General features: G+C 41.4%; 1 protein-coding gene across 9 annotated transcripts in view; it reads left to right on the forward strand.

Annotated features, from left to right (window-relative positions):
• The window catches only part of EFCAB11 (EF-hand calcium binding domain 11), a 159,200-nt gene that overhangs the window by 37,067 nt on the left and 95,877 nt on the right, over positions 1-26,256 (forward strand). For 2 of the 9 annotated variants that reach the window (XM_049612343.1, XM_049612344.1), the window contains one exon: positions 1,815-2,014. The exons of 5 other annotated variants lie outside the window; for them this stretch is intronic. In XM_049612343.1, the coding sequence (XP_049468300.1) occupies positions 1,815-1,944 (130 nt within the window). In that variant the 3' untranslated portion in view covers positions 1,945-2,014. Of the gene's footprint in view, positions 1-1,814; positions 2,015-16,494; positions 16,559-26,256 lie in introns of those variants that run through there. 2 more of the 9 variants (XM_049612336.1, XM_049612341.1) reach the window with 2 other exon arrangements.

Below are 26,256 nucleotides of genomic sequence, written 5' to 3' on the forward strand. Positions count from 1 at the left end.
ACCCATGTGTTACGCATTTTGCCTTTGGAATTACATCATAATAGTGTTTTGCCAAATAAGCTATGAAAGCAAAAAAAAAAATTTTTTTTAATGACATATGGGTTTTTATCATTTTAACTGGGGTGGGGGTGCTAATCTAAATCCATGATTGTCTCTTGGTAAGGTAGGATTCTGCTTTGGTTCACTCGGAAGACCTTTCTCATCAGTAGCTGTGAGTTCAGCTTGACCACATTATCTGCTTGGCTGCAATCTGCTGCTAGAGACAATCAGGGTGAAGTAGTAATTAAATGCACCATGGACTTCGCGTGGCGCCTCTTAGTTCCTGTTCTTTCCCTCGCCTCTGCCTGTCCCAGTGCCTAAGTTGACCCCGGGAGAGGCAGGGTAGGCCCTAATACGGATAAAACTTTACCTTTTTAAAAAATTGAAGTGTAATTAACATACAGTGTTAGATTAGTTTCAGGTATACAATCTGATTCAGCAATTCTATACATTACTAGGTGCTCATCATGAAAACATACTCTTAATCCCCTTTGTCTATTTCACCCATCTCCCCACTCGCCTCCCCTGTGGTAGCCACTAGTTTGTTCTTTGTGTTTGAGTATCTAACTCTTGATTTTGGCTCAGGTCACGATACTAGGATGGAGAGATACAGCCCCACGTCAGGCTCTGCACTGAGCGTGGAGCCCGCTTGAGATTCTGTCTGTCCCTCTGTCCCTCTACCCCGATCACACTCTATCTTAAAAAAAAAAAAAAAAGAGAGAGAGAGAGAGTCTATTTGTCTCTTTTTTTCTTTGTTTCTGAAGTCGCATGTTGAGTGAAATCATATGGTATTTGTCTTTCTCTGACTGACTTAGCATTATACTGTCTAGATCCATCCATGTTGTTGCAATGGCAAGATCTCATTCTTTTTTTTATGGCTGAGTAATGTTCCATTGTATGTGTATACCGCATCTTTTTTTTTTTTAATTTAAATTTTAGTTAACATACAGTGCAGTATTGGTTTCAGGAGTAGAATTCTGTGGTTCATCACTTACATACAACACCCAGTGCTCATCATAATAAGTGCCCTCCTTAGTACCCATCACCCATCCAGCCCGTTTCCCATCCTACCTCTGTCCATCAACCCTCATTTTGTTCTCTATCACTAAGACTGTGTTATGGTTTGTTCCCCCACCCCTTTTTTGTCCCCCTCCCATAGGTTCATCTGTTGTGTTTCTTAAATTCTACATATGAGTGAAATCATATGGTATTTGTCATTCTCTGAATGACTTACTTAGCATAATACACTCTAGCTCCATCCACATCATTGCAAATGGCAAGATTTCATTCTTTTTGATGGCTGAGTAATATTCCATCAAATATATCGACCACATCTTTATCCATTCATCATTCGATGGACATGTGGGCCCCCTCCATATTTTGGCTATTGTAGATAATGATGCTATAAAATTTGGGGTGCATGTATTCGAATCTGTATTATTGTATCCTTTGTATAAATACCTAACGGTGCAATTGCTGGGTCAGAGGGTAGTTCTATTTTTAGTCTTTTGAGGAAACTCCATACTGTTCTCCAGAACAATTGCACAGTTTGCATTCCTGCCGACAGTGCAGTAGGGTTCCCCTTTCTCTGCATCCTCACCAACACGTGTTGTTTATTGTGTTGTTAATTCTGACAGGTGTGAGGTAAGTATCTCACTATGGTTTTGATTTGTGTTTCCCTGATGCTGAGTGATGTTGAGCCTCTTTTCATGTGTCTGTTCTTGTAGCTTGAAATCCAGAATTGTGATGCCTCTGGTTTTGTTTTTCTTTTTCAGGATTGCTTTGGCTATTCGACGCCTTCTCTGGGTCCACACAAGTTTTAGGATTGTTTGTTCTAGCCCTGTGAAAAATGGTGGTGGTATTTTGATGGGGATTTGCATTAAACGTGTAGATTGCGCTGGGTAGTACAGACATTTTAACAACGTGTGTTCTTCCATGAGCATGGAATGCTTTTCCATTTCTTTGTGTCCTCAGTTTCTTCCATAAGAGTTTGATAGTTTTCAGAGTACAGATCATTTACCTCTTTAGTTAGGTTTATTTCTAGGTATTTTTCTGCTTTACACCCCATTTTCTTTCATCTATGAAGTTGGGTTGCTTCCATATCTTGGCTATTGTACATAGTGCTTCAGTAAAATAGGGGCGCATATATCTTCTGGAATTAGTGTTTTTGTTTTCGTGGGGAAAGTACCCAGTGGTGGAATTACTGGGTCATATGGTAATTCTATTTTTAACTTTTGAAGGAACCTCCATACTGTTTTCTACAGTGGCTGCACCAATTTGTGTTTCCACTGACAGTGTACAAGGTTCTTTTTTCTCCACATCCTCGCCAACACTTGTTATTTCTTGTGTTTTTGATTTTACCATCCTGACAGGTGTGGTTTTGATTTGCATTTCCCTGTTGATGAGTCATGTTGAGCATCCTTTTATGTGTCTGTTGGCCATCTGTATGTCTTCTTTGGAAAAATGTCTATTCAGACATTTTTTTTTTTCCAGTCCTTCCAGACATTTACTTTTCCCAGTCCTCTCTCCTGCTTTTCACTCACCTCTACCCCCACCCTCGTCTATGGAACTTAGGATTTTAGGATCCCAGAACTAGTTACTGGTGGCTGAACATGGCTGTTGGAATCTTGTGCTGGACCCCATCATTCTTTCTCCCCCAGTGTAGCTGCATTTTCCGCCTCAGTTGTTTTTGGCTGCAACTAAGCCCCCAGAATGTTTAACACCACTTTCCCCTCCTTATCTTCACTTGTAGTCTAGCCTCAGGCTGAGCCTCTGTGGAAGGGGCTTTGGTTTTGACCTGCCCACAGCCCGGTATTGCAGAACCCATGCTCTCAAGTGGCCTTAGGTAGTTAGTTGGACCTGCTCCTTGCCAGTCTGTGACCTGGAGCGAGCTGACCATTTGTCTTCTTTGTCCAATGCTTCCACCCCTCCCCCAAACACGCCATGGTACGTTTCCCTCTCCCTCTCCCATCCAGAGTAATGTCTGTGAACTCTATGTCCACCTTCCTGGATCCCGGTTCTTAGATCCCCTGCTGCCTGCTTTGGTCCTCTGATGGCCAATCCCAGAATGGGACCACATTCTCATTCAGGCAGAAACTGCTGTACCTACTTGACCACAGTGTTTGGCACACTTCTGTACACAGTTTCGCAGCCCTGGTCCTGTGTAATTCCAGAATGCTTTCCTTTCCATGCTCAGGTTTGGCGTTGCTGTCATTCGAAGTCATATCCTGCCCTTATTAGCATCCAGGAGAACTTGGTCTCATCTGTCTTTGATTTCCTGTTTCAGGGATAGCAAATTGTTGGCAGGAGAGTCAGCATCTTCTCCTGGACCCACGGCCTGTACTCATCTGAGGGGCCTCAGAACTTTTGGCATCACACCCTAAGCCAGTTCCTTAGCATTGTCACATACGATCAGATCAACTTGCTCTCTGTCATCGTTGTACCAAAACTTTCCTTCTGCTCTGCAGGTGAGCTTGCCTTTCTACTTCATGGACAGGGCCATGGCCTCTGCCCGGGTTATGTCTCCTCCCTCCTCTTTGCCCCCAAAGCTCTCAATTTGCTTTCAATTCTAGTTGTAAGGAAGAGGATCTCTTCTGTTTTTCTAATCTCTCTGTTTTTCTGATCTCTTTTTCTAATTCCCCTCCTTTGTTCTGATCTCACCCCTCCCCTTTTTCTTTTTTTTTTTTTTAAATTTTTTTTTTTTTTTAATGTTTATTTATTTTGGAGACAGAGAGAGACAGAGCATGAACGAGGGAGGGTCAGAGAGAGAGGGAGACACAGAATCTGAAACAGGCTCCAGGCTCTGAGCTGTCAGCACAGAGCCCGAGGCGGGGCTCGAACTCACGGACTGCGAGATCATGACCTGAGCCGAAGTCAGCCGCTCAATCGACTGAGCCACCCAGGTGCCCCAACCCCTCCCCTTTTTCTGATCTAAGACCTTTCTCCATCCTCCATTCCCTCTCCTGTGTGTATAACTTCCATAGCTGTCTGCACACATACTCTCATCCCCCAGCCTAGAAAGCTGCCCCCACCACCTAAGTCCCTCCAGGTAGCTCCCCCTGTTCTTTTTCTCAGGTTTCATTCTTGTCAGCTTCTCAGGGTGTTGAGCATCTTGCCAGGGATGCTCAGACCCCCTCGGCTTTCTTGGCCTGCATCCGTCCATTCTCCCGTTCATTAAACACCTGCTAGAGTCATCTTACTGAATCCGTGCAGTGATCCCACACATCACCTCTTACTCATACCCATTCTACAGATAAAGCTGAGGCCCTTTATTGCTAATTTCAAGCCATACTGGACCTAATTCCCAATTATTTTATCTTTTGGTTAAAGAAGAAAACTGATGGGGTGCCTGGGTGGCTCAGTCGGTGAAGCGTCCGACTTCAGCTCAGGTCATGATCTCACGGCCCATGGGTTCGAGCCCCGCATCAGGCTCTGTGCTGACAGTTTGGAACCTGGTGCCTGCTTCAGATTCTGTGTCTCCCTCTCTCTCTCTCTGCCCCTCCCCTGCTCATGCTCTTTGTGTGTGTGTGTGTGTGTGTGTGTGTGTATGTGTGTGTGTGTCTCAAAAATAAACATTAAAAAAAATTTAAAGAAGAAAACTAACATGGGAAACTCACAAATAATAAAAACATTTTATTTGATGGCACTCATGTTGCTGGTACTTGTTAATGGTCATGTGTTTTTCTTATACCTCAAATTTATATCTTTTGATTTAAGAATACCACTGCCTGATAATGGTATAGTAGGCTGAATTTTCAGTTAAAATAAAATATCTGAACACACTTAGCCTTCAGTATCATTCAGGAATTATGTCAAAGAACCTATGTAGGAACAAAAATAGAAGTTACAAAATGTATTTCTCAACCCAAGTCAATATTATTCTTGAGGTTTCTTGTAACCCATTCATGACTTCAAATAGAAATCTTCTCTGCCTTGGAGACGACATGGCAAGGCTGTAACCCAAGGAGAGGAAGAGGAGAGGGCCATAGAAAAGTCACACTCTCACTCCCTTTTTGCAGAAATTTAACTGTGTTTGATGGAGTATTCAATGAATACATGAACGAATGAATGAATGAGTAAACAAGTGAGTGAAGGAATAGAATGAAATTGATCAAAGTTTGCATCTTCAAATTATGTGTTAAATTGGGTAGAGCATCAGGGGCACCTGGCTGGCTCAGTCGGTGGCACCTGCGACTCTTGATCTCAGGGTCATGAGTTTGAGCCCCATGTTGGGTGTAGAGATGACTTAAAAAAATTGGGTAGAGCATCTGCTGGTCCTTAGTTTTATCTGAGACTGTTACACATTGTCTTCTTTACTGGGCTTTCAATTGCAGATTTAGACTCAGAGAGTTTAAAAAATATGAACTTGACCACACATTTGTATGGATATTTAAACTGCTATCATCATAAAATTATTACAGTAGTTTCAGACTCTATCAGAAAGCTTTTAGTGGAACTCTACCATCGGAGTGAGATTTGATTAATTGGACGGAACCTTCTTTTTCTTTCTCTCTTGTGCATTGCCTTGTAGAGTAGTAGAAAAGTTTCTGTAGTGAGCAAATTTGTTACAATGTTGGTGCCATTCATTCTGCAGGTTAGAAGTTGGTCCTGACAGCAAGTTGCTGGATGTACTTTTCATGGACAAATTGGTTGTTTGGGGGAAATCACCAGACTTAGTTCTTCAGGAATATTTATTTTCACTGACTGATTTCATTGTATGGAGATCAGATTTGAACCCTAAGGGCTTAGTTGTGCTCTCTTTGTACTGTTATTCATTGCTAGATGTGGTTCAGTTAAACAAGAAGGAAAGATAAATGGAAAGATAGTGGTGTATATATATGCATGTCAGATGCAAATCAGGAATCTTGGTGGAAAACTCAAAAGTTTTTATTTTATTTTTTTAATAATTTTTAAAAAATGTTTGTTTTTGAGAGAGAGCACAAGCAGGATTGGGGCAGAGAGAAAGGGAAACATAGAATCTGAAGCAGGCTCTGGGCTCTGAGCTGTCAGCAGAAAGCCCAACACGGGGCTCTAACCCATGAGCCGTAAGAACATGACCTGAGCCGAAGTTGGATGCTTAACTGACTGACCACCCAGGTTCCCCTAAACTCAAAATTTTTAAAAGTGAAATTACCTCCTCAATCATTTTTATTCCCAATTAAATTAGTGTTTGATATAAACACTATAGGCTAGTGTAGTATTCAGGACCATTTAGTTTCCTCTCTCTTTTAGTTTCAGATTTTCATTGTAGTTCTTAGTCTTTGTGTTTTGAGGGTGCGATTATGGTGTAAGAAATCAAATTAGTGTTAGTGGGTAGATTCAGTTTTCCCTAATGACTTACTAACCACAATATATCTCCTTCTTATGTAAAAAAGCCAAAGCGGATTACTACTTATTTGACTGACAAGGAAAGGCATTTCTAATTTTATTTAGAAGCTGAAGTAAATTACTTTACCACAAATTCAATGTGAAATAAACATACGATCCTCTCTTAATGAACAAAGCAGGTTGAGAACCAAACAAGTTTGTAGTAGATCTCTTTAGCCAGCTGGTGGTGCTAAAAACTCTGATAAGAAACTAATTGGAAAGGGAGGAGGTTAATCTGGAGCCTTCCTTAATAAATGTTATTTTATTAGTTTTTGAAAAATTAGTACCACAAGTCTATGTATTAGTACCAAAGTATTACGTCTTCTAAGCTTAGGAAGCAACCCAAATCTCTTGGATAGACAGCAGGATACATTTCTAGTAAACTCTTGTAAAAATGTCATTGGCTCCCGCAGTATTCACATATTGGAAATTACGTGGTTGTGTAACATCTGGCTTCATCCTGGAAATAGCCTTTAGCCTGTTGTCTAGGGAATTGAAGTATGGACAATAATGCATGCCCGAGAAGCATACCTGGTTCTACTTACGATCCAAATTTAGACTTGAGAAATATTGATTACTACTTTTTACTCTTAACATGCTTCTTAGGGCTAGGTTTTTTGCTTAGCTCTTTTTAACCCCTTGTTTTTTAATGCCAAAGAAGTCCAGTAGAGCAATAGTCTGTTCCTTGAATGTGTCCTGAGATGCAGGTAGCAGATCAGAGAGGCCTTAGAGTCAGGGAGAGCAGGTTTTGAATTTCCCCACGCATTTCATAACCGTCTTCCTGTAGTCACTTATATACATTCTTTACAGCTCAGGTGTAAACATCTTTTTCCCCAGAGTTGGCATAAGCATTAAATGAGACAATGAGTGCTCCTTGGGTGTTGTTTCCCTGCGCTGCCCTCATTCGAGGCGCAGGCTGGGACTCAGTCATCTGAGCCTCTGCTCTCCCCTGGACTTAGCCTGTCTTAGGCTGTCCTTAGCCTTAGGACAGCAGGTCCTCTTTGGGTCTGATAATGCCTCGTGCCGCACTAATGAAAAGATATTTCTAGGTTGTGAAGTTCTACAGGGATTTTGTAGACTCACTGACTCACAGAAGAGATAGTTGATCTGGTTTTCGGATATGTCCCTCTCTATCCTGGTGATACTTACCTGTAGGTCAAAATCTGCCTAAACATTGAAGACTGGGGAAGGGAATACAAGATTGCTGAAAGCTGTAGCAAAAGGTGGTTCCTCAGAGTTGGTTTATCCATTCATTTGTTTGTTTCACTCTTTTTGAGACTTACTGTTCCAAAGATGAACTCCAGAAAAGCTTCAAAATATCTCTAAGAGCTGCAGATTTCAAGAAGCAGGATGCTTCCTGCTTGGCAGGAACTGATAGGCAGCCCTTATCTGTGTAACAGGAAGATTATTTAAACATTCTTTACAATGTTAGGGGCACCTGGGTGGCTCAGGTGGTCAAGCGTCCAACTCTTGATTTCAGCTCAGGTCATGATCTTACGGGTTTGTGAGAACGAGCCCCACATTGGGCTCAGTGCTGGTGGTGCAGAGCCTGCGTGGGATTCTCTCTCTCCCTCTCTGTCTGCCCCTCCCCTGCTCACACACACTCTCTCAAAATAAATAAATAAACTTAAAAAACCTTCTTTATAATGTTATAAAAATCAGTTATAAGATTACAAATTTTTTAAAACTTTTAAAAACTCTGAGAATAAAATTTATTTAATTTTCCGCAGCATATTCTGCGTTTAGAAGTTTGAAACAAGTTGGCAGAGGTTTCATTGTGATGGTAGAATCATTAAACACTATTAATTAATAGTATGGCTGTGTAAGGTATGTAGTTTTTAGAAAGGGCACAGCTGATATCTTTGGTTAGAGCTCATTGATTCGGATCTTTGCGATTTAAAGATCACAGAATTGTGGCATCGAATGGTGGCAGAGTCTTGAGACGTCATGTACACCATCTCTCTCATAGCTAAGAAGATGGAGGTCAACGAACTTAATGGCTTACCCAAGGTTACAGAGACCTGGATCAAAACTCGGGTCTCCTGACTCCCAATTCAATGCCAGCGTGTTCTTTTTCTGTCCTAACTTCTACACAAGGAGTTATTTTCAGTGTAAATAAAAACAAGTGTGTGTATGTTCAGCCTTCATAAACTTTCATACTAAACACACAGCATTGTTTCTGCCCGGTTATCACAGTGGAAACTTTGTATCCAAGACAGCTAATTAAGATGCTCCTATGTACATTTTGGAGCAGAGTTAGGGGAGGGTGGGGAGGCACACCATAACACACAGTTCTCAGAGCAAACAAGTGCCTGTGTCTGTTACCCTTATACAGAAGCAGGCAGGGTTTTCATTCCCCGCCTGCCTTACGCCTTACCTGCTCTGCTCCTCATCTCTGGCTAGATGAATGACATCCCCTGCTTGCAGGTGTATTAGTAATTTCTGAGTTTGTTCCCCACTAAAAATGACCTCATTGTTTTGTGCTTCTTTTCCATACTTATACAGTAACAGGAAAATAAACCAGCTCTGAGTACAGCCCACAGCAGAAATCTTGTGCTCTTTATGCAAGTTTGATTTATAGACGTGTACTGCAGAGCAGAGTGACTATGAAACATTCATCTTCCCACTGCTAGTTGCCATGGAAATCAAGTACACAGAGCAGTGTCATTCCAGTCCTGGTGATGCCCGCAGTAGTTTATTCCTTTGTTGTTCTCGTTTCTTAAGCAACAGCCTCGCATTCTTTCATCGTTACAATTAATCATGCACGCAAGTTTTTATCTTTCATCTCAAATAGAAAGTACTAAAAATGTCTGACAAAAATAGGGAGAATTTAAATACCCTTGTGGCTTTAAATATGCATTTGTGATTTTCCCCCTCAGTCCCATTGGAAAATAGGTCATGTAGAAAAAAAAAAAAAGAGCACATATTAATGTACAGAAATTTCAATCAAGAGAGCAATAGAGAAATCTGAGCAAAAAGCAATGCTACGCTCAGGAAATCTTCAGGAGCTTCAGACTCTCGGGCCTCCCGGTGCTTGGAACTAAATTAGTCTGCATTTTGGGTAATGCCAACCAAAAACAGCCCTTGAGCTATATATTATCACCTCTCCTTTTGTTTTGTTTAGTTAGCCTCCTTATGAGTTTGAACAACCTGAATATTTGCTGGATAGATGATGGTAGATTTTTTAAAGAGTAGGGAGGCTTTTTTCTTTAAAGGTTAATAAAGTTCAAGATTTTTTTACAGAGTAAGTAAAAGGAATTCTGGTTATTCTTCCTTTTCTTTTTCTTTTTTTTTTTTTTTTGCCCCAGTTTAACTTAACGTAGTTGATAGTACCTACCATGCCAACAATTAGTAAATATTTGCCAATTATCTGCCTTATTTCATGGAGCTTCTGGCCAAGTCTCTTGGTTAAGAAAGCATGTTTGGAGTAAGTGTTCCTTTGCTTGTTGGCTGGGAGACCTTTGAGAAATATCTCAATTTACCTTGGTTCCCTTAACTGTAGAGTGTGCAGCTATAAATTAGGATAATAATGGGTTGTTGATAACAATTCTTGCAAAGCACCTAGCTCCTTGCCTGGCACAATATGAATGCTCCGGTGGGGCATAGTGGTGGTGGTGGTGGTGATGGTTATTACTGGTAAGATTACTGCTCTCACTGCTATAACTATGCCAGGCCAGGGCTGAGTGCTAACATGTGGAGTGAGACTGCCTTGATTTCATCCCCAAAGCCCAGGACTCTGTCTTTAGGGTCGAGTTCACAGGTGATTGCCAGTGCTGTTACTTGGGCTGTATAGACTCCTTTTATCTCAACACTTTGTCTCCTAGGATTTTGGTATTGACAAGGGTATGGACAGTGGGCCTTTTATCTGCAAATTGGCCATCAATGTCAATGTTGCAAGTTTCTGTGACTGGACCTGTTTCTTACAAAGGGCTGTGTTGGAGTGGAGGTGGGGGGAGTGGGCTACCTGCTCCTGTCTTGCTAGGGGAAGGTTCTAGTGTTTGTCTACAGAGCCTGAAATAGCCTCTGATCTGCCGTCTCTCCACCCTAAAGCTCCCGTGTTGCTTTGCAGTGGCTGCAGCCCTCCTTCAGCCCTTCTAGAATTGAAGTTTTCCGAACGGGTGGCAGACGCTTTCTTTGTTGAAATTCACTCTCCTTGGCAGTCCTCCAGGGCACACGGCAATGCCTATTTATTTGATTTAGCTTTTGTTTGGTTCGCCTTGTATTTGGTCTGTTTTGCTTTGTGCAGATCTTTTTCTCTCCAAATTTTCATGTTTCGATTCCTTGGACCTCATTTCTATTTATTTTGCTGGCTGGCTTCGTAGTATTGCTAAAAGTTGTTTGCTTTAAGCGATCACAAAATGAGTAGCCTTAGATTCATTGGTCTTTTCTCTCACCAGCCTGATCCATAGCATGGGAAGTAGCTCACTTTTGTTAATGATAAGAACAAAATGGCCTTTATGTTTTCCCCTTTGTCACATCCTAATACTATACCACAGTGTCCCCAGTTCTCTTTCTTTGTCGTTTCCTCTCCCCTAGCCAGTAGGCTCATGTCAGTTTTGAAAAAGAGACAGTAGTTGAACTCTTCTGAATCCTGTTTTCTCCCTTCCCGGGTGTCCTTCCTGCTTCTTCCCACAGGTGAAAGACGCTAAAAGTCAGACTCTCATATCTTCCGTGGGAAGCTCTCAACACTCAAAGTGACATGGATACTCAGAATACACCTAATACATTTTTTGTAAAGAACTACTACAATTTAATTAAAAAAAAAAAAGAAAGAAAGAAAGCTGTACACCACACCCCACCACCCCAAACAGGCAATTCATAGAAGAAGAAACCAGAAGAGATGCACAAACACAAGGAAATACAATTTCACACCTACCACATAAGCAAAAATGTAAAAGTCTGACGATATCCCAGAACACTTACACATTGCTGGTTGGGATGACTGCGTTGGACACAGCGTATACAGCTTTCAAATCAGCGACTAAAATTTAGACCCTCTGTGGATGCTTGGTAATGTTTCCAGATCCTCCCTGGATGCCTGATCGTATGTGTGGTCCTCACCGTATACTTAACGTGCAACATGACTCCTGTCTTCTTGCCCCCAGTCACGTTAGGAGGGGTCTCTGCCCTGTGCACTTCTGTCCTCAGGCTTATGTCTTTTTCTGTCTTAGAAATAAATATGTGTTATCATCTACTGCATTGCAGACACTGGGAGTATATGAAAGGAAACAAGCCAAGCACTGCCCTGCCCTCGAAGAGCTTATAGTCCAGTTGGCGAAATAGGTAGTTAGTATCCAAGATGGTTAATCCTGAAAGGTGACTGCAAAGCATTATGGGAATGTATGGAAAGGATGCCTAATGGGGGCTGAGGATGGACATGGGGCTGACTTCAGAGAAAGCGATCGCCAGTGTGAGAATGAAGGATGGAAATAGGCAGGGAGGGAGAGAGCGTCCTACACAGAATCCATCTGCAGAGGTCAGCAGCAGAGCCTGGCGATTCTACCAGCTGAGAGTTCCTCCATACAGCTGGTCTGTTACTGAATCCACTCGCTCTCGTTTGTGCGGGTGGGTGGCTAGGGCCAGAAGGCTAAACACAGAGTGATGGGGCTGGAAAGGTAGCCACAGGACAAATCATGGAGGGTTTGTACATTTCAGGAAGTTTGAACTTTGTCCTGAGGGCAATGGAAAATCAGTGACAAAGTAGGGAAGTGACGTGATCAGATTTGTGGTTTGCAGTGTGGAGAGTGGATTCAAATGTGGCAAGCATAGCTTCTATCAGGGTTGATCCCAGGGACCACCTTCCCATACTCCTCTTCTCCTTAACCCCACTGTGTGTCCTGATCAGCAGTCCAGCTTCTTGCAGTTTCCTGATTAGCACAAAGACTTGCCCTAAACTCTAACCTCTTTTCTAGCTTCCTGCCCTCAAACCCAGAACTCTGCCTTCTCCCAAGCTTCTAGCTGCACTTGTGCTAAAATAAATGAGTCATCTGGGACATCCACTAGATTATCATCGTGTGGCCCGGAGAGTCCATTACTTTGCTGACTAGCTTGGATCCCCGGGGACGTGGAGGCCAACTTGGATGTAACCTGAGCTTTGACTCCTGAAATTCATTGCAGTTCACACACTTGGCCTTTCCTGCCCAACCAGACCAGGTCAGACTTGACCTGGGAGAATTCCTGTAGCCTCTTATTTCACTAGCTATTCCACACTGGTTTCCATTACACTCCCATGTAGAACAATAAAAATGAGAAGAGGGATTGAAGTGAGACGAATTGAACTAGCCAACAGACTTTGGGGAAGTTACTTGACCTCTGTGTGTGTCAGTCACCTCATGTGTAAGATGTAATTATGAGAGAACGTACGTCACGGAGCTGTTTGGGGGTCGTACGAGGGACCACATGGGAGGACACCGTGCGCGGCCCCTAATAAGCACCCACCGTTCATTAATGTTTTAGTGAAGGTGTCCGGCCCATCATAGAGCAAGAAACAGGAGAACATAAAAGGCTTTTGAGTTCAGGAATAATTTGCCACCACCGAATGGATATTCATCTTGAAAGGTCTTCTCTGCCTCTCCACTGCGGATAATGGAGAGATGACAGTAATACTACACCCCCTGCCCAGTCAGGGGTCCTGACCAAGTTGGCTTCATTTCAGATCTGAGATGTTATTCTGTTGATTTTGTTCCAGAGATCGGCTGCATTTTCGTGAAATGAAATCCCCTTTGCATTTCATCAATTGTGCTTTCTTCCAAAAGACAGTCACGGTATTTGTCTCAACTTTATAGTTTGAGCCTCCCAGGACCAGCCTTTCTTGCTACTTAATAGTGATAATAACAGCCACTAGTTGATCAGAGAGTAGATGACAACTCTCTCTCTCTCTCTCTCTCTCTCTCGATTCATTCCACAAATGAGTTCCATATGTAAGGCACTAAAGAGGGTCCCTTCCGGTCTATAAGAGCAAATCAGACAGGACAGTCTTTCAGGGAGTGACTGTAAGATTAGGTAGAAAACAGTACCTACTGCAGAAGCACAGAAAGCTGAGAGGATTTAATTCCAGCCAGGGCAGTCCCAGAATTTAGCAACGGAGTCCGGATTTGAAAAACCCTGGGAGGAAAGGCACCCAGGGAGAGAGAGAGAACAGCACAGACGGTGAGCGGATGGAGGGGAGTGGGAGGCAGTGGTCTCGAGGATGTGATAAAATAGTGAACACGACGCGGGTGCCAAGCCCTGTCCCCAACCCTTTGCTTGTCGGTAACTCCTTTGATCCTCACAGCAGCCCTGGGAGGTGGCGACTGTTATTCCTCCCATTTTACAGATGAGGAGACCAAGGGGGGCAGAGCGGCTGGGTGACTTGGCAAAGGTCACGTGAACGGACAGAAATTGGCTGTGACCCAGACAGTCTGACCCCAGATTGGAAGCGCAAATAAGCACATCCATCTTGCAGGGGAGAACCTTTTTGTCTTTCCCTTTTATATCTCGCCCCATGTGCACCCTTGAAAGGGATTTTTCAATCTCTTTATCAATCAGGTCTACTACAGTTTACAGATTTTTGAAGGAATCATTTTATTTAAGGGCTCTTTCCAGTTCACTTTCAATGGAATAAAGATCTGGACAGCATATAAATTTTCACAGTAAAAAATAGAGCTGTATAATCTATGGCTATAACCCTTTTCAGAGACCTAAGGCTGTGGATATATGAAAACACTTTAGCTGAATTGTACACCCTTTTTATAAAATTCCCTGATTTCTGACAATTTGGTCATAAAACCTTTTGATAAAAATCTCAAAAACCTCATACTGCAAAACTGTAAAATGTGACTGTGTTAAGGGCCAAAAAAAATTCTGTATTTTTAGACTGTCATGAACTGTTTAAACATCATAATGGGAAACATTTATGGCTTAAATAATTGAAGTCCACGTTTCTCAGAATCCATCTACTCTTCTCAACCTTTTGTTAGACCTTCAGACAAATCACCAAAGTGACTGGCTTGAGTTTCTCCATTCCTCTGTCTTCTCCATGGTGGGGGAGTGGGATGTGCCCTGGGCTGTCATTCAGCTGTTCAGGCTTGGAGCCCATATTGTGGGGAACTGACTCGGGCATGTCTGTTAACTTCCCTATACTTCGGTTGCCTCTCCTTCTAGCTTTAAATACCTTGATTCTCTGTTTTCATACCTTTTGTTGGATTACTCTTTAAAAAAGATTCTTGTTTACATTTATTTATTTTTGGGAGACAGAGGGAGACAGAGCACAAGTGGGCGAGAGGCAGGGAGGGAATGAGACACAGAATCCGAAACAGGCTCCAGGCTCTGAGCCATCAGCACAGAGCCCGATGCGAGGCTTGAACTCACAAACTGTGAGATCATGACCTGAGCCGAAGTCGGACGTTTAACTGACTGAGCCACCCAGGCCCCCTTGTTGGCTTGCTCTTTAAAGAAAACAGTGATTCTAATGTCTTTGGCAAGAAATGAAAAAAATGCAAATAATTTGCTCATCAGTGTCATCAAACATCGTCAATTTCAGCATTATTTAACAAATGTTTATTAAGCACTTACTATGTGCATGATAAATTATGTGTTTCGCTGCCCAGCATTACCAGTCATGACAATGTTAAATCCTCAGATTTACTTGGAATTTACCTTCTCTGTTTCCCCATTCTCATGTCTGCATTATATACTATAGAATCTTATACTCTTTATTTAATCTTATTTTCTTATATCCCAAGCAAACAGAGCCAAACAGAAAACTCTAATCTCAAAGGGATCCTTAGCATGTTGCAAATTATGATTAAATCGTATTCTTTCCATTTTTTTTCGGTGTTAAGCAGCCCCATTTCAACCTAGCGGAAAAACCATAGCCATCAGATGTTCGCATCTAATCCAGATGGGTCAACTGACATACTAGTTTTAATGGTTTGCAGTGATAAATTTGTCATCGGATTGGAGCCTTTCTCTGGGTTGTAAATTGCTCAGACTCAAATGCTATGGAAAATTTACAAGGACTGCCGTTAGAATAGAATGTTTTAAGTTACCTCAGTTGTACTTGGCAGGGGGGGGGGCAGGGATCCTGGTAAGGGGTGTATCAGATAACCATAAGTTCACGTGGCAAAAAAACAGCTACTGGGCTGCTTGTCAAATAATAAACTGGATAATGATGATGGCAAAAGCACCTGTCATTTTTTGATTGCCAGGCATTGCCACTATTCCATTCACTCCTCACAATAAGCTAATGAGTTGTACACCATTGTTATGATTCCTATTTCACAGATAAGAAAACTGAGCTTAGAGAAGTTAAATAATGTTCCCAAAGCCACACGGTTAATGAATAGCTGGCAATGCTCTAAGTTGCTTGTTGTCACCTTCTGTTCATCATATTTAAAGTGAGAGCCATTATCCTTATCCTCAAGTCAGCTCTTTCTTTCTATTTCTGTCAGTGATACCATGATTTTCCCAGCTTCACTTGTGCAGTCAGCATTGATCTTTCCTTTTCTGCCCTGGCTCTTCATTTGTTCAGCCACTGGTCCCTTTGCTCGTGCAGTGTCTTTCTGCTGTCAACCCCTCTTCCCATGACGTTGGTGTAGTAAGTGTCTGGGCCCCGCTTATAAGGGTGCGTGCTAAAGGCACCCTCTGCCCCCTCTCCTCAGGTTCTTCTAACTTCTCTCCTGATGAGCTATGACCTTCACTCATCATGTGCATGACTCCTTTCTGGGATGTCCCTTCCTCTGCATCCTTCTCTGTGAGCCCTTCCGGCGAGGTTGGGTTCCCTCCTCTGTTGCGTGACCCGATGCGTCCGTTCCTCAGTGACTGTCCCCTCTTCTCAGTGTTCGTGATGGTACTTCTTTATCTCATTGTGCACTGAGCACGTGCCACCTGCCTTGCATGCCATACGGCTCCTCCTGCCTGTGATCTGCCTCTCTCTCCCAGTGGTGCTTAGGACCCCTCATGAACATCTGGAACATTGCTGTGTGCCCGGAAGTGCACGTTTCCAGGCCCCACGTGCATGTATGAGGACAGCAGCTTTTATGGTAACTGTATGGTAATTCATTGAGTCACGAACTCTCCCATTAATGCCCCAAACCTTATTATTCACAGACCCAGTTCACTGGAAAAGGAGCACAAGCATTCATGAGGCGGTCGGTTGTTTGCAAAGATGGCGGTAACAATTCCCTCCACCCCTTCCCTGTGGGCACCCTCCTTTGCAGAGTACCATGGCTCCTCCCATCAAGAGGTGGAGTTTTCCTCCACTGTCTGAGTCTGAGCTGACTTTGTGACTTAATTTGACCAAAGGTTGTGGCAAAAAGTAGCAAACCACCAAAACCTGAGGGTCACATTGGGAATCCCCGTCTCCAAGGATCCCTTCGGAAGCCATGCCTTTAGCTCCATCAGCCACTGAGGTTTCGTCCCACTGTGTGCACACAGAGGTGGTTTGAGAGGCTTCTTTAATGGCAGTGCGTTTTAAAGTTCTGTACCTCGGGGTGCCTGGGTGGCTCAGTCGGTTAAGCGTCCGACTTCAGCTCAGGTCACGATCTCACAGTCCGTGAGTTCGAGCCCCGCGTCAGGCTCTGTCTGGGCTGATGGCTCGGAGCCTGGCGCCAGCTTCCGATCCTGTGTCTCCCTCTCTCTCTGCCCCTCCCCCGTTCATGCTCTGTCTCTCTCTGTCTCAAAAATAAATAAACGTTAAAAAAAATTAAAAAAAAAATAAAGTTCTGCATCTCTATAGAAAGGGTCTTAAAAGTAGGTAATAAATTATGATTGTTTACACACTCTAATACTACAATTCTGTGTTGTCTCTATAATTTCCTAAATGTAATCCAAAGCTAACATTGATTTTAAAAATGCTAATATTTTCACAAGGCTCAGTTAAAAAAAAAAGCGCTTGTGTTCTTGGTTTGCAAACACCTGGAATTTCCCCTCCCTTCTCTCCTGCCCATTCTGTGGAAACAAGGCCTGTATTTGCCAAATAGCAAAACAGCCTTTATTTGACAATGTACGTTTTACTTTTGTGCCGCCGTTGAATCCCACTAACATTTTCTTTCACGGAAAATGACCATTTCTTCCAAGAGTATGTGATTTTTTTTTTCAAATGCATGAAGTTTTAAAAATGAAACTTCATTTCAGACAGAATGATCTCTGGTTTTATGAAAGTGGAATATTTTTTACGGTTCTGTGGCTGTTCATCATTTTAAAACCTATTAGTTGTAACAGGTCAGCTTGAAAAATGAGGAGTTTTAAATTTAACTTAGACAAAATACCTCACGATAGATTCTGAAACTGCGCCAGTAAAACTGTGTTTAAATGATTCTTGAATTTGTTTCTTAAGGGATAGTTTTCTCCTTTAAATGTGTATTTGGTAAAGCACAGTAATTCAAATTCTGGTAGATGTGTAGGACTTCCAGATTCATGCATAACGCAGACAGCACTGTTTGCGGGGCTTTGACTCCTAATGACTGACCTAATGTGTTGTGTCTCCTTTTTCTGGCTGAGAGAAGGGATCTCATTTATAAGCATTTTATTCAGTAATATGTTCATATTGCGTTTTGCCTCATACGATTTCTCAGACTACAAGAATACCTGCGACATACGGAGATAGCTCCTATCATCGCTAGCAAAGTACAAGGTAATTTGGATAGAAAATACGTAATGTAATAGCTGTAGTCACAGAATATAATTAAATTAGTGCCTAGTGTAAAAATAGTGAAAGGATTTATTTTTAGTTTTTAATGGATCAGATGAATGTGATTAAAATATGTAAATTAAATAACAGCATTCATTTCCGTGCTGTTCTCTGTGGCATCGGCTCTCGCTAGTCTGTATCATGAGGAGTCCATTTTCTTCTCCCCTCCCCCATTTTCCAGTAAACCCAGTATTCAAGACCGTGAATTTGGTAAAATAGGGAATGCATTTGTTACATGCTTCAAAGCCTTAAAATGGAGGGATTCATTCATCCATTTAGGAAACAGTTTTTTAGTACCTACTGTGCACCTAGTCCCTTTCAGGGTGCTTGCGGGGAGAGCTGTGAGCAAAGCAAACAAGGTCCCTGCTCTCAAGGCATTGAGTTTAGTTGTAAGACGACAGGCAGTAACTGAGTAAACGAGTTAACCTCAGATACGGATAACATGCTATGAGGAAGGTAAAATAATACTTGAGAGGATGACTGAGGGGGAGGTGGGTAGTTTTAGACGGGGAGGCTAGGGAAGGCCTTTTTGAAGGGTAACCTTTGAATAAGACGGAAGTGATGAAAAGCTGACTGGGAGGAGAGCCACCCAGAAACCGGAAGAGCATTTGAAAAGGCTCCAGGGACGCCTGGGGGGCTCAGTCAGTTAATTAAGCGTCTGACTTCTGCTAGGGTCATGATCTCGTAGTTCGTGGGTTCGAGCCCCGCGTCGGGCTCTGCGCTGACAGCTCAGAGCCTGGAGCCTGCTTCGGATTCTGTGTCTCCCTCTCTCTCTGCCCCATCCCGCTCACTCTCTGTCTGTCTCTGTCTCTCAAAAATAAAAGTTAAAAAAAAAAAAAAAATTGAAAAGGCTCTGAAGCGGGTGTAAACTTGGCAGGATAGGGAAAGTAAAAGACAACCAGAGTGGCTGGATTGCAGTGAGTAAGAGCAGGATTGGGGGTGAGACTCGAAAAGTAGATGGGGGCACAATGACACACAATGACACATGGATGCCCCTCCACAGGATGTTATATCATGCAGTTACTATATTTTACTATATCATATCACGTTCTGTGTTTTATTATATATCCTATCGTATTGTGTATATGGTATTACTATTACTTATTTTTGTAACCTTCTCTAAGGTTATAAACCTTGTAAAGAGAGAGATGAAAGGTTAAAGAAGGACATTAAGGGTCCTCAGGAAGTGTAGGTTTTCTGAGCATTTCCAGTATACAAAGTCACAGCAGTGGGCCGTAGTATCCTTTTTCGTATCCCCACCATCTTCCCACATTAGTTTCTAGTTATCAGTGAAGTTCAGTTCAGTGGATGTCCAGAGTCCATGCTGGGCACAAGGGACTAAATCTCCTGGGCTGTTACGGATGAACGTGGCAGAAAATGTGATAGACCCTCCCTGGAAGGCAACTTTCCTGGATTGTATCGATCATTTCAGTCCGTGGTCAGCTACCTTTTATAACGTCTTTTTTATCCTTAGGTTACAAATTGTAAAATGATTTGAAGGACCAGATGCCTAATCTAAATGTCAGTGATTTGTAATGTTAATGTAGTCTTCATTTGTTCCTCTTCATTGGAGACACAAGACTTGAAAAAATGATTTTGAGACCTGCATGGGCATCAGTCCCCAAAGGGTTTATCACTTGAATTATTTTTCTCCTTGAGGAAGGAACTTGTTAAAAATTAGCAATTTAGGGGCATTGGGTGGCTCAGTCAGTTGAACGTCGACTCTTGATTTCGGCTCAGGTCATGACCTCACGGTTCGTGAGATCGAGCTTTGCATCAGGCTCTGCACTGACAGCATGGTGCCTGCTTGGGTATCTTTCTCCCCTTCTCTCTCCCTCTCTGTCTGGCTCTCACCCATTCGCGTGAGGGCACACTCTCTTTCAAAATAAATAAACTTTATTTAAAAAATTAACAATTTAGGGGCGCCTGGGTGGCTCAGTTGGTTAAGCGTCCAACTTTGGCTCAGGTCATGATCTCATGGTTTGTGGGTTCGAGCCCCACATTGGGTTCTGTGCCGACAGCTCAGAGCCTGGAGCCTGCTTCGGATTCTGTGTCTCCCTCTCACTCTGCCCCTCCCGGACTTGTGCTCTGTATCTCTGTCTCTCAAAAATAAATAAACATTTTTAAAAAATTAACAAGTAAATACAATACGTGAAAGCTTAAAAAATATGTGCACTTTTAAATGAAGCAACACAGATTTGTAGACTCTGTTCTATTACGCTTATGATTCAGGGTGTCTGAGTTAGACTAGGGGATCAGGAAACAATACAGACCATCTCCTTTCTGTGTGTCTTCAGACCATCTTAGTCACGATATACTGACTTACAATTTCCACTGAATTAAACTTTCTAGTGATTTATAAGACATTGAAATGCATTACTAAGAACACTTACTGAGTCTTCCTTCAGAGATAATTAATAAAAAGATTTTGTTATCAAAGGCAACAATTTAGGGTTCCTTCTGGCAAAGGTAAGTTCTAGAAGTTTCCATGGTTTGCTGCTAGTAACTCCATTCCTTGGATGATTGCTTGGCTTTATTCTTTCTGACTCTCATTCTGTGGTTTAATGGATTTTCCCCATTTAAAATAAAACTGTAGATGCCAGTGCTACATTTAGTGTCTATGTCCAGGCATGGGCAATGTCTCTTTTCACTGACTTTGTTCCAGGGGTTCTGGAAAGGAGCTGACCAGGCCTCACTGTGACAGGGCATAGTTTTTTCAGCTCCACCCCTCATTCTCTTGTAGATGTACGTGTGGTATGTCAGTGTGTGTCACACATATGTAAAATCATCGAGGCAGAAAAAAAAGTGCATATAAGAAACAAAACATTCCATTTCAAATGTGGTTGAAACCACCCTGGGGAGCCCTGCCTGCTGGCCTTTCCCTTCCTCTGCCCCAGAGATAATCACTATCCTGAATTTTTAAGCTCACTCACGTGTGCCTTTATATTTTATGACACAGATTTATGTGTTTTAGGTAATATATAGTATTGTTTTATTTATTTTTAAGCCTTACATAAACTCAGATTGCTTTTTCTCTAATCGTTATATTTTTGAGACTTACTTACGTTAATATACACGTATCATTCATTTTCTTTTTCTGCTGCAAAGTATTCTGTTGGGGCTGGAGGGGCACAGTAGCCTAGCACCCTCTTTTGCCATCCAGAGTAAATCGGGAAATAAATGCAAGTGTTACGAGTAGTAGCTAAAAATGTCAGCACTGTCTGTGGGATGGCTCTGTTGAAGGGGTGGATGTGCTGGATTGCAGCCAGAATTAAATAGGTTTCCCCTCAGACACAGGCACCCCACATGAAAGCCTGCCGCTATGGCACTGGGGAGCAGAGCACTGCGCATGCCCCCACAGTCAGGTGGCTCTTACAGAGAAAAGGAGGAGGTACGCCAATTAGGTAAGTCACTTCTCTAGGAGGAATGGGTGAGGACAAGGGGAGAGGCTGGGAATATTACTCCAAAAGAGGTTCCTCTGCATGGAAATATAAAGATGGAGAATCTCTGCAAGATTGACCTAACTTATCAAATTCCTTTACATTGTAGAATTTAAGGCTTAAAGTTTAAATCATAATGCCCAAATTCTCATTTTTTGCCTCCACTAGTGTAATTACATGAAAGGCTGTATACCACAAAACACCTCTGATCTATCAAAAAGCAAATTCATCGACCACTTGGAAACTGTCTATGTGTAACAAACCTTTTCCATTTTAACTAATCCGATGGTAATGCTGTGTTAATGCTTTTATTCTCTCCTCAGAGCCTGTAGACATTGTTGTCATCCAAAGGCACTCAAGTACTAAATTACATATCCTGCTACTTAGATAAGGAAATTGCATCATGATTTTCTTAATTCTTTGTAAGAGTGGTTTCTTAAAGGGTCACAGACTTTCACCAACGGAAAGGTCCCTAAAACTTGGTACAGTCTCTTATTTTACACATGTGAGGTTCAATGACCCATCCAAGGTCACACATCTAAGCAGACATAGGTCAAGGTTGGGACTCAGGTCTGTCAGCCCTGGTGCAGCGGGCTCCCCATTGCAATGGTGTCTTAGTCCATTCAGGCTGCTCTAACAGAAGACTACGGACGGGGTGGGGGGGCGGGGATAGGGGAAGGCTTAAGCAACGGATATTTATTTCTTACAGTTCCAGAGGCCGGAAAGTCTAAGATCTAGGGGCTGACAGTTCTGGGGTCTGGTGAGAACTTGCTTCCTGGTTCATAGGCAGCTGCCTTCTTGCTGTATCCTCACATAGTAGAAGAGGCAAAGGAATTCTCTGGGGTCCCTTATATAAGGGCACTAATCCCAGAATGAAGGCTCTACCCTCATAACCTAAGCATCCCGAGAAGCCCCCCCCCCCACCCAGATACCGTCACATTAGGGATTAGGTTTCAACATATGAATTTTGAGAAGACATAAAACATTCTGTCTATGCAAATGGATTATAAAATTATAGCTTTATTCTCTATTTTTATCATGTTGGTGTGTATTTTTACAGCTAGATTTCCTTGACTGATAGGTTTCGGTGCATTTTGCTTTTTCATTGCTGGCATCTTTTTTGTTTCTCAACACTGAAGGAACTGTTTATCATACTTCATTAAATTAGCCTTATGGAAGTAATGTGTACTCTTTTCCTTCCTTATTTTCTACTGGTGTTTACTTGCTAGTCTTTCCAACAGGTTGTGTAAATAAGTGAAGTGTGAAGATAAATTATTCCAAAATGGCGTATCAACAGTTTGCATACATTAAAACTATAATGTAATAGTTTGAATCTGATGTAATAAGATGTAAATTTGTAAATGTACATACTTATTTTTTTAATCTACTTTTTCCATGCATAGCTATCTTTTATTTAAGTTAGTGTGTTTAATAATACAATGAGCGCATTCAATCCAAGAACTAAAATACTACCGTTAACTCCCATTTACCTAGGTTCCCCTCCATTCTGTTTCCCTGCTTTCCTCCCATAGGACCCACTACCCCAAATTGAGTGTTTATTATTCCTTTGGTTTAAACACACACACACACACACACACACACACACACACACACACACACACAAATACATATATGTATATACACATACACACCCATATGTATTTCCCTAACGTTTAAACTTTCTCATTTTAAAACTATATAAAAAAGGTGTCAAATGTATGTAGTCTTTAGTGACATGCTTTTTTCACTCAGTGATATGTTTCTAATATTTATCCCTGGTTTGTGTGGAATTAGAATTCACTCATTTTAAATGTGTGTAACGGTCCATTGTATGAATTTACCGTAATTTATCTATTCTTCTATTGATGGGCATTTTGTTTTTCCCCCTAGATTTGCCTGTTTTTGCTATTACTAGTAACACTGTATGGAGAGTCTTTTTTATTTTTTATTTTATTTTAGAGAAAGAGCGTGAGTAGGGAGGAGGGGCACAGGGAGAGAGAGATGCTCAGCACAAAGCCTAATGTAGGGCTTAATCCCATGACCCTGGGATCATGACCTGAGCCAAAATCAAGAGACAGACACTCAACTGACTGAGCCACCCTGGTGCTCCCGTTATGGACAATCTTGTACCATAATTCCTCATTCCCATGTGCAAGTGATTCTCTTAGGAGTAGAATCCCTGGGTTATGAGGTATGCAAATGTTTACATAAATAGTGCCAACGTTTTATAATGCCAAATGGTATTTCCAAATCATCCCATTAATTTGCAGTCTCATCAATGTATGAGAGAATCTGTTGACCTGCACCCTCTCCAACACTTGGTATTATTAGACTTTTTAATCTTCTCTAATGGAGTGGGTATAGTATCTTGTTGTGGGCTTGATTTTATATTTATATTAATAGTGGATCATCTAACATATGTCTTCATGTTTATTGGTCTCTTCTGTGACATATCTGTCCATGGTTTGTACCTCTTTTTCAGTTGTATTTTTTATTGATTTGACCATGCTCTTTATAGATGTTCTCAGTACAAATATTTTGTCATTTTAACAGATACATTCTCCCATTTTGTGGCTTATCTTTTCACTATCTTCAGATATCTTTTGAAACATGAATTAATTTGGTTGAATTTGTGAATCTTTTTTGTAGTAGGGTGATTGTGTCTTATTTAAGAAACTCTTATTTCAAGGTCAGAGAGGCACCCATATTTTCTTCATAAAAGCTAAAGTTTTGCTCTTGAAAATTAAGTCCTTCATACTTTAGAGTAAATTTTTGAGTATTGCGTGGTGTGTTGGAACTTTTTCCATATGGTTAATCATTATTTTCAGGTTTTTTTTTTTTTGACTGTGCCCTTTTTTCTGTACATCTCTGCCACACTGCCTCTGTTCCTGTGTTTTCTGTTCTGTTTGATTGGTCACCAAACACCAATTCTGCGATGTCTTCATAAAATCTTAATATCAGTAGGGCAAGTGTCCCTCTTTACTTTTCTTCTTCAGCAGTGTATTGATTATATCCCATTCTCTGCTTTTCCATATAAATTCTAGAGCTGGCTTGTGAAGAGCCAAAAAAAAAAAAAGACCCTGTTCATATTTTAATTAACATTTCATTGAGTCTACAAATCAATTTCTCAATTTCTAGAGAATTAATATCTTACTAATATCGTCTTCCTATCCATGAATATGGTGTATTTTCCATTTAATTATTTTTTTAAAACCTTTCCAAAAAGTTTTATAATTTTCTATACCATCATACCACCACTATCACCGTCATAATCATTATATTTTTCAGTTTTATAAGGTTTTCTAATTTCCAGGCCTTATTCTATTATTTTGTATTCAGTATTCACAACAACCTTATGAGGTAGGTCCTAGTAACAGGAGATATTTTACACAGGAAACTGAGGCACGTATTGGTCAATTGACTCACCTCTGATCAAACAGCTAGTAAATGGCAGAGGCAGGATCTGAGCCAAGGTGCTTAGTACAGAATTTGTGTTTTTCATCACTAATCTGTATTACAAATAGATTTTTTCTTGTGTTGGATTGAGTCCGACATACTTTATTGAGATATAATTGACATACAACATTGTGTAAATTTAAGTCATACAGTGTGCTGATTTGATACATTTATGTCTTGTAATATGATTACCACAGTAGCATTAGCTTACGTTTATATCACATCACACGATGATCATTTCCATTTTGTGGTGAGAACAAAGTCTAGTTCCTTATCAGTTTTGAAGTTCATCATACAGTATTTTATAGTTCTTGTTACCATTCAAATGGTAGCTTTTGAAAATGGTTTTAAAATTACTTGTAAAACCAAATAGAAACATACTTGATTTTTGTATATTGATATAATATCTAGCAGGCTTGTTAAATTTGTCGATTTTTATGGGTATTTTTATGAAGGTAATACTATCAGTGGAAGATGGTAACCATTTTCTTTCTTTCCAATTCTTATGTCTTTAGTTTCTTTTTCTTGACTTAGGCACTAAGATGAATACTTCTGGTAGTGATAGTGTCTTGTTCCCAAACTCAGAGGGAAAGACTTCAACATCTTATCACTTAATTTGATCATAGCTATAGAGTTTTATAATTAGATCCTGTGTCAGATTAAGGAAGTTGCCACCTAGTCTAGTACATAGAGTTTTTAGCAAGAATGGGCATTAAGTTTTATTACATGCCTTTCCTGTATCTATTGAGATGATGATAATTGGTTTTTACTTTAATGTGTTCATGTGGTGAATGACATACCTGTATTTTAGTTTAAACCCTATTTGGTCATGCTATTATCTTTCTTTCTACGTAGTTAGATTCAGTTTGTTAATATTTTACTTAAGGTGTGTGTGTGTGTGTGTGCGTGCACACACTATTCGTACAGGACCACGTTAAAACAAGTTTTCAGACTGAAATTTCTGTACCACTCAAGGTATGCTTAGATCCAAAGTGCCAGTCTACAAGAAGGTCAGTCAACATCCATAAGACCTCTCGGATACGGGTTATCATTTTTCCTTTCATTTTTTTCTTGCTACTTTATTCAGGGCAACTTCCATGTAGCCCTCTGGGGTATCAGCTAATGTGGGGAAGTTACCCTGTGAGATAATCCATGGTGGGCAAGCCCTGGGCCTTTACTCCTGGTCTCTTCTCCTGTGAAGCCACCAAACCAAAGCCCAGGTGCAGATGTGGACCCTCACCCTCAGGGCAAAAGTGGTTGGGGGAATTTCCACTAACCACTTTG

This window comes from Panthera uncia, assembly GCF_023721935.1.
Source record: "Panthera uncia isolate 11264 chromosome B3 unlocalized genomic scaffold, Puncia_PCG_1.0 HiC_scaffold_1, whole genome shotgun sequence".
In the NCBI taxonomy this organism is placed as follows: Eukaryota; Metazoa; Chordata; class Mammalia; order Carnivora; family Felidae; genus Panthera; species Panthera uncia.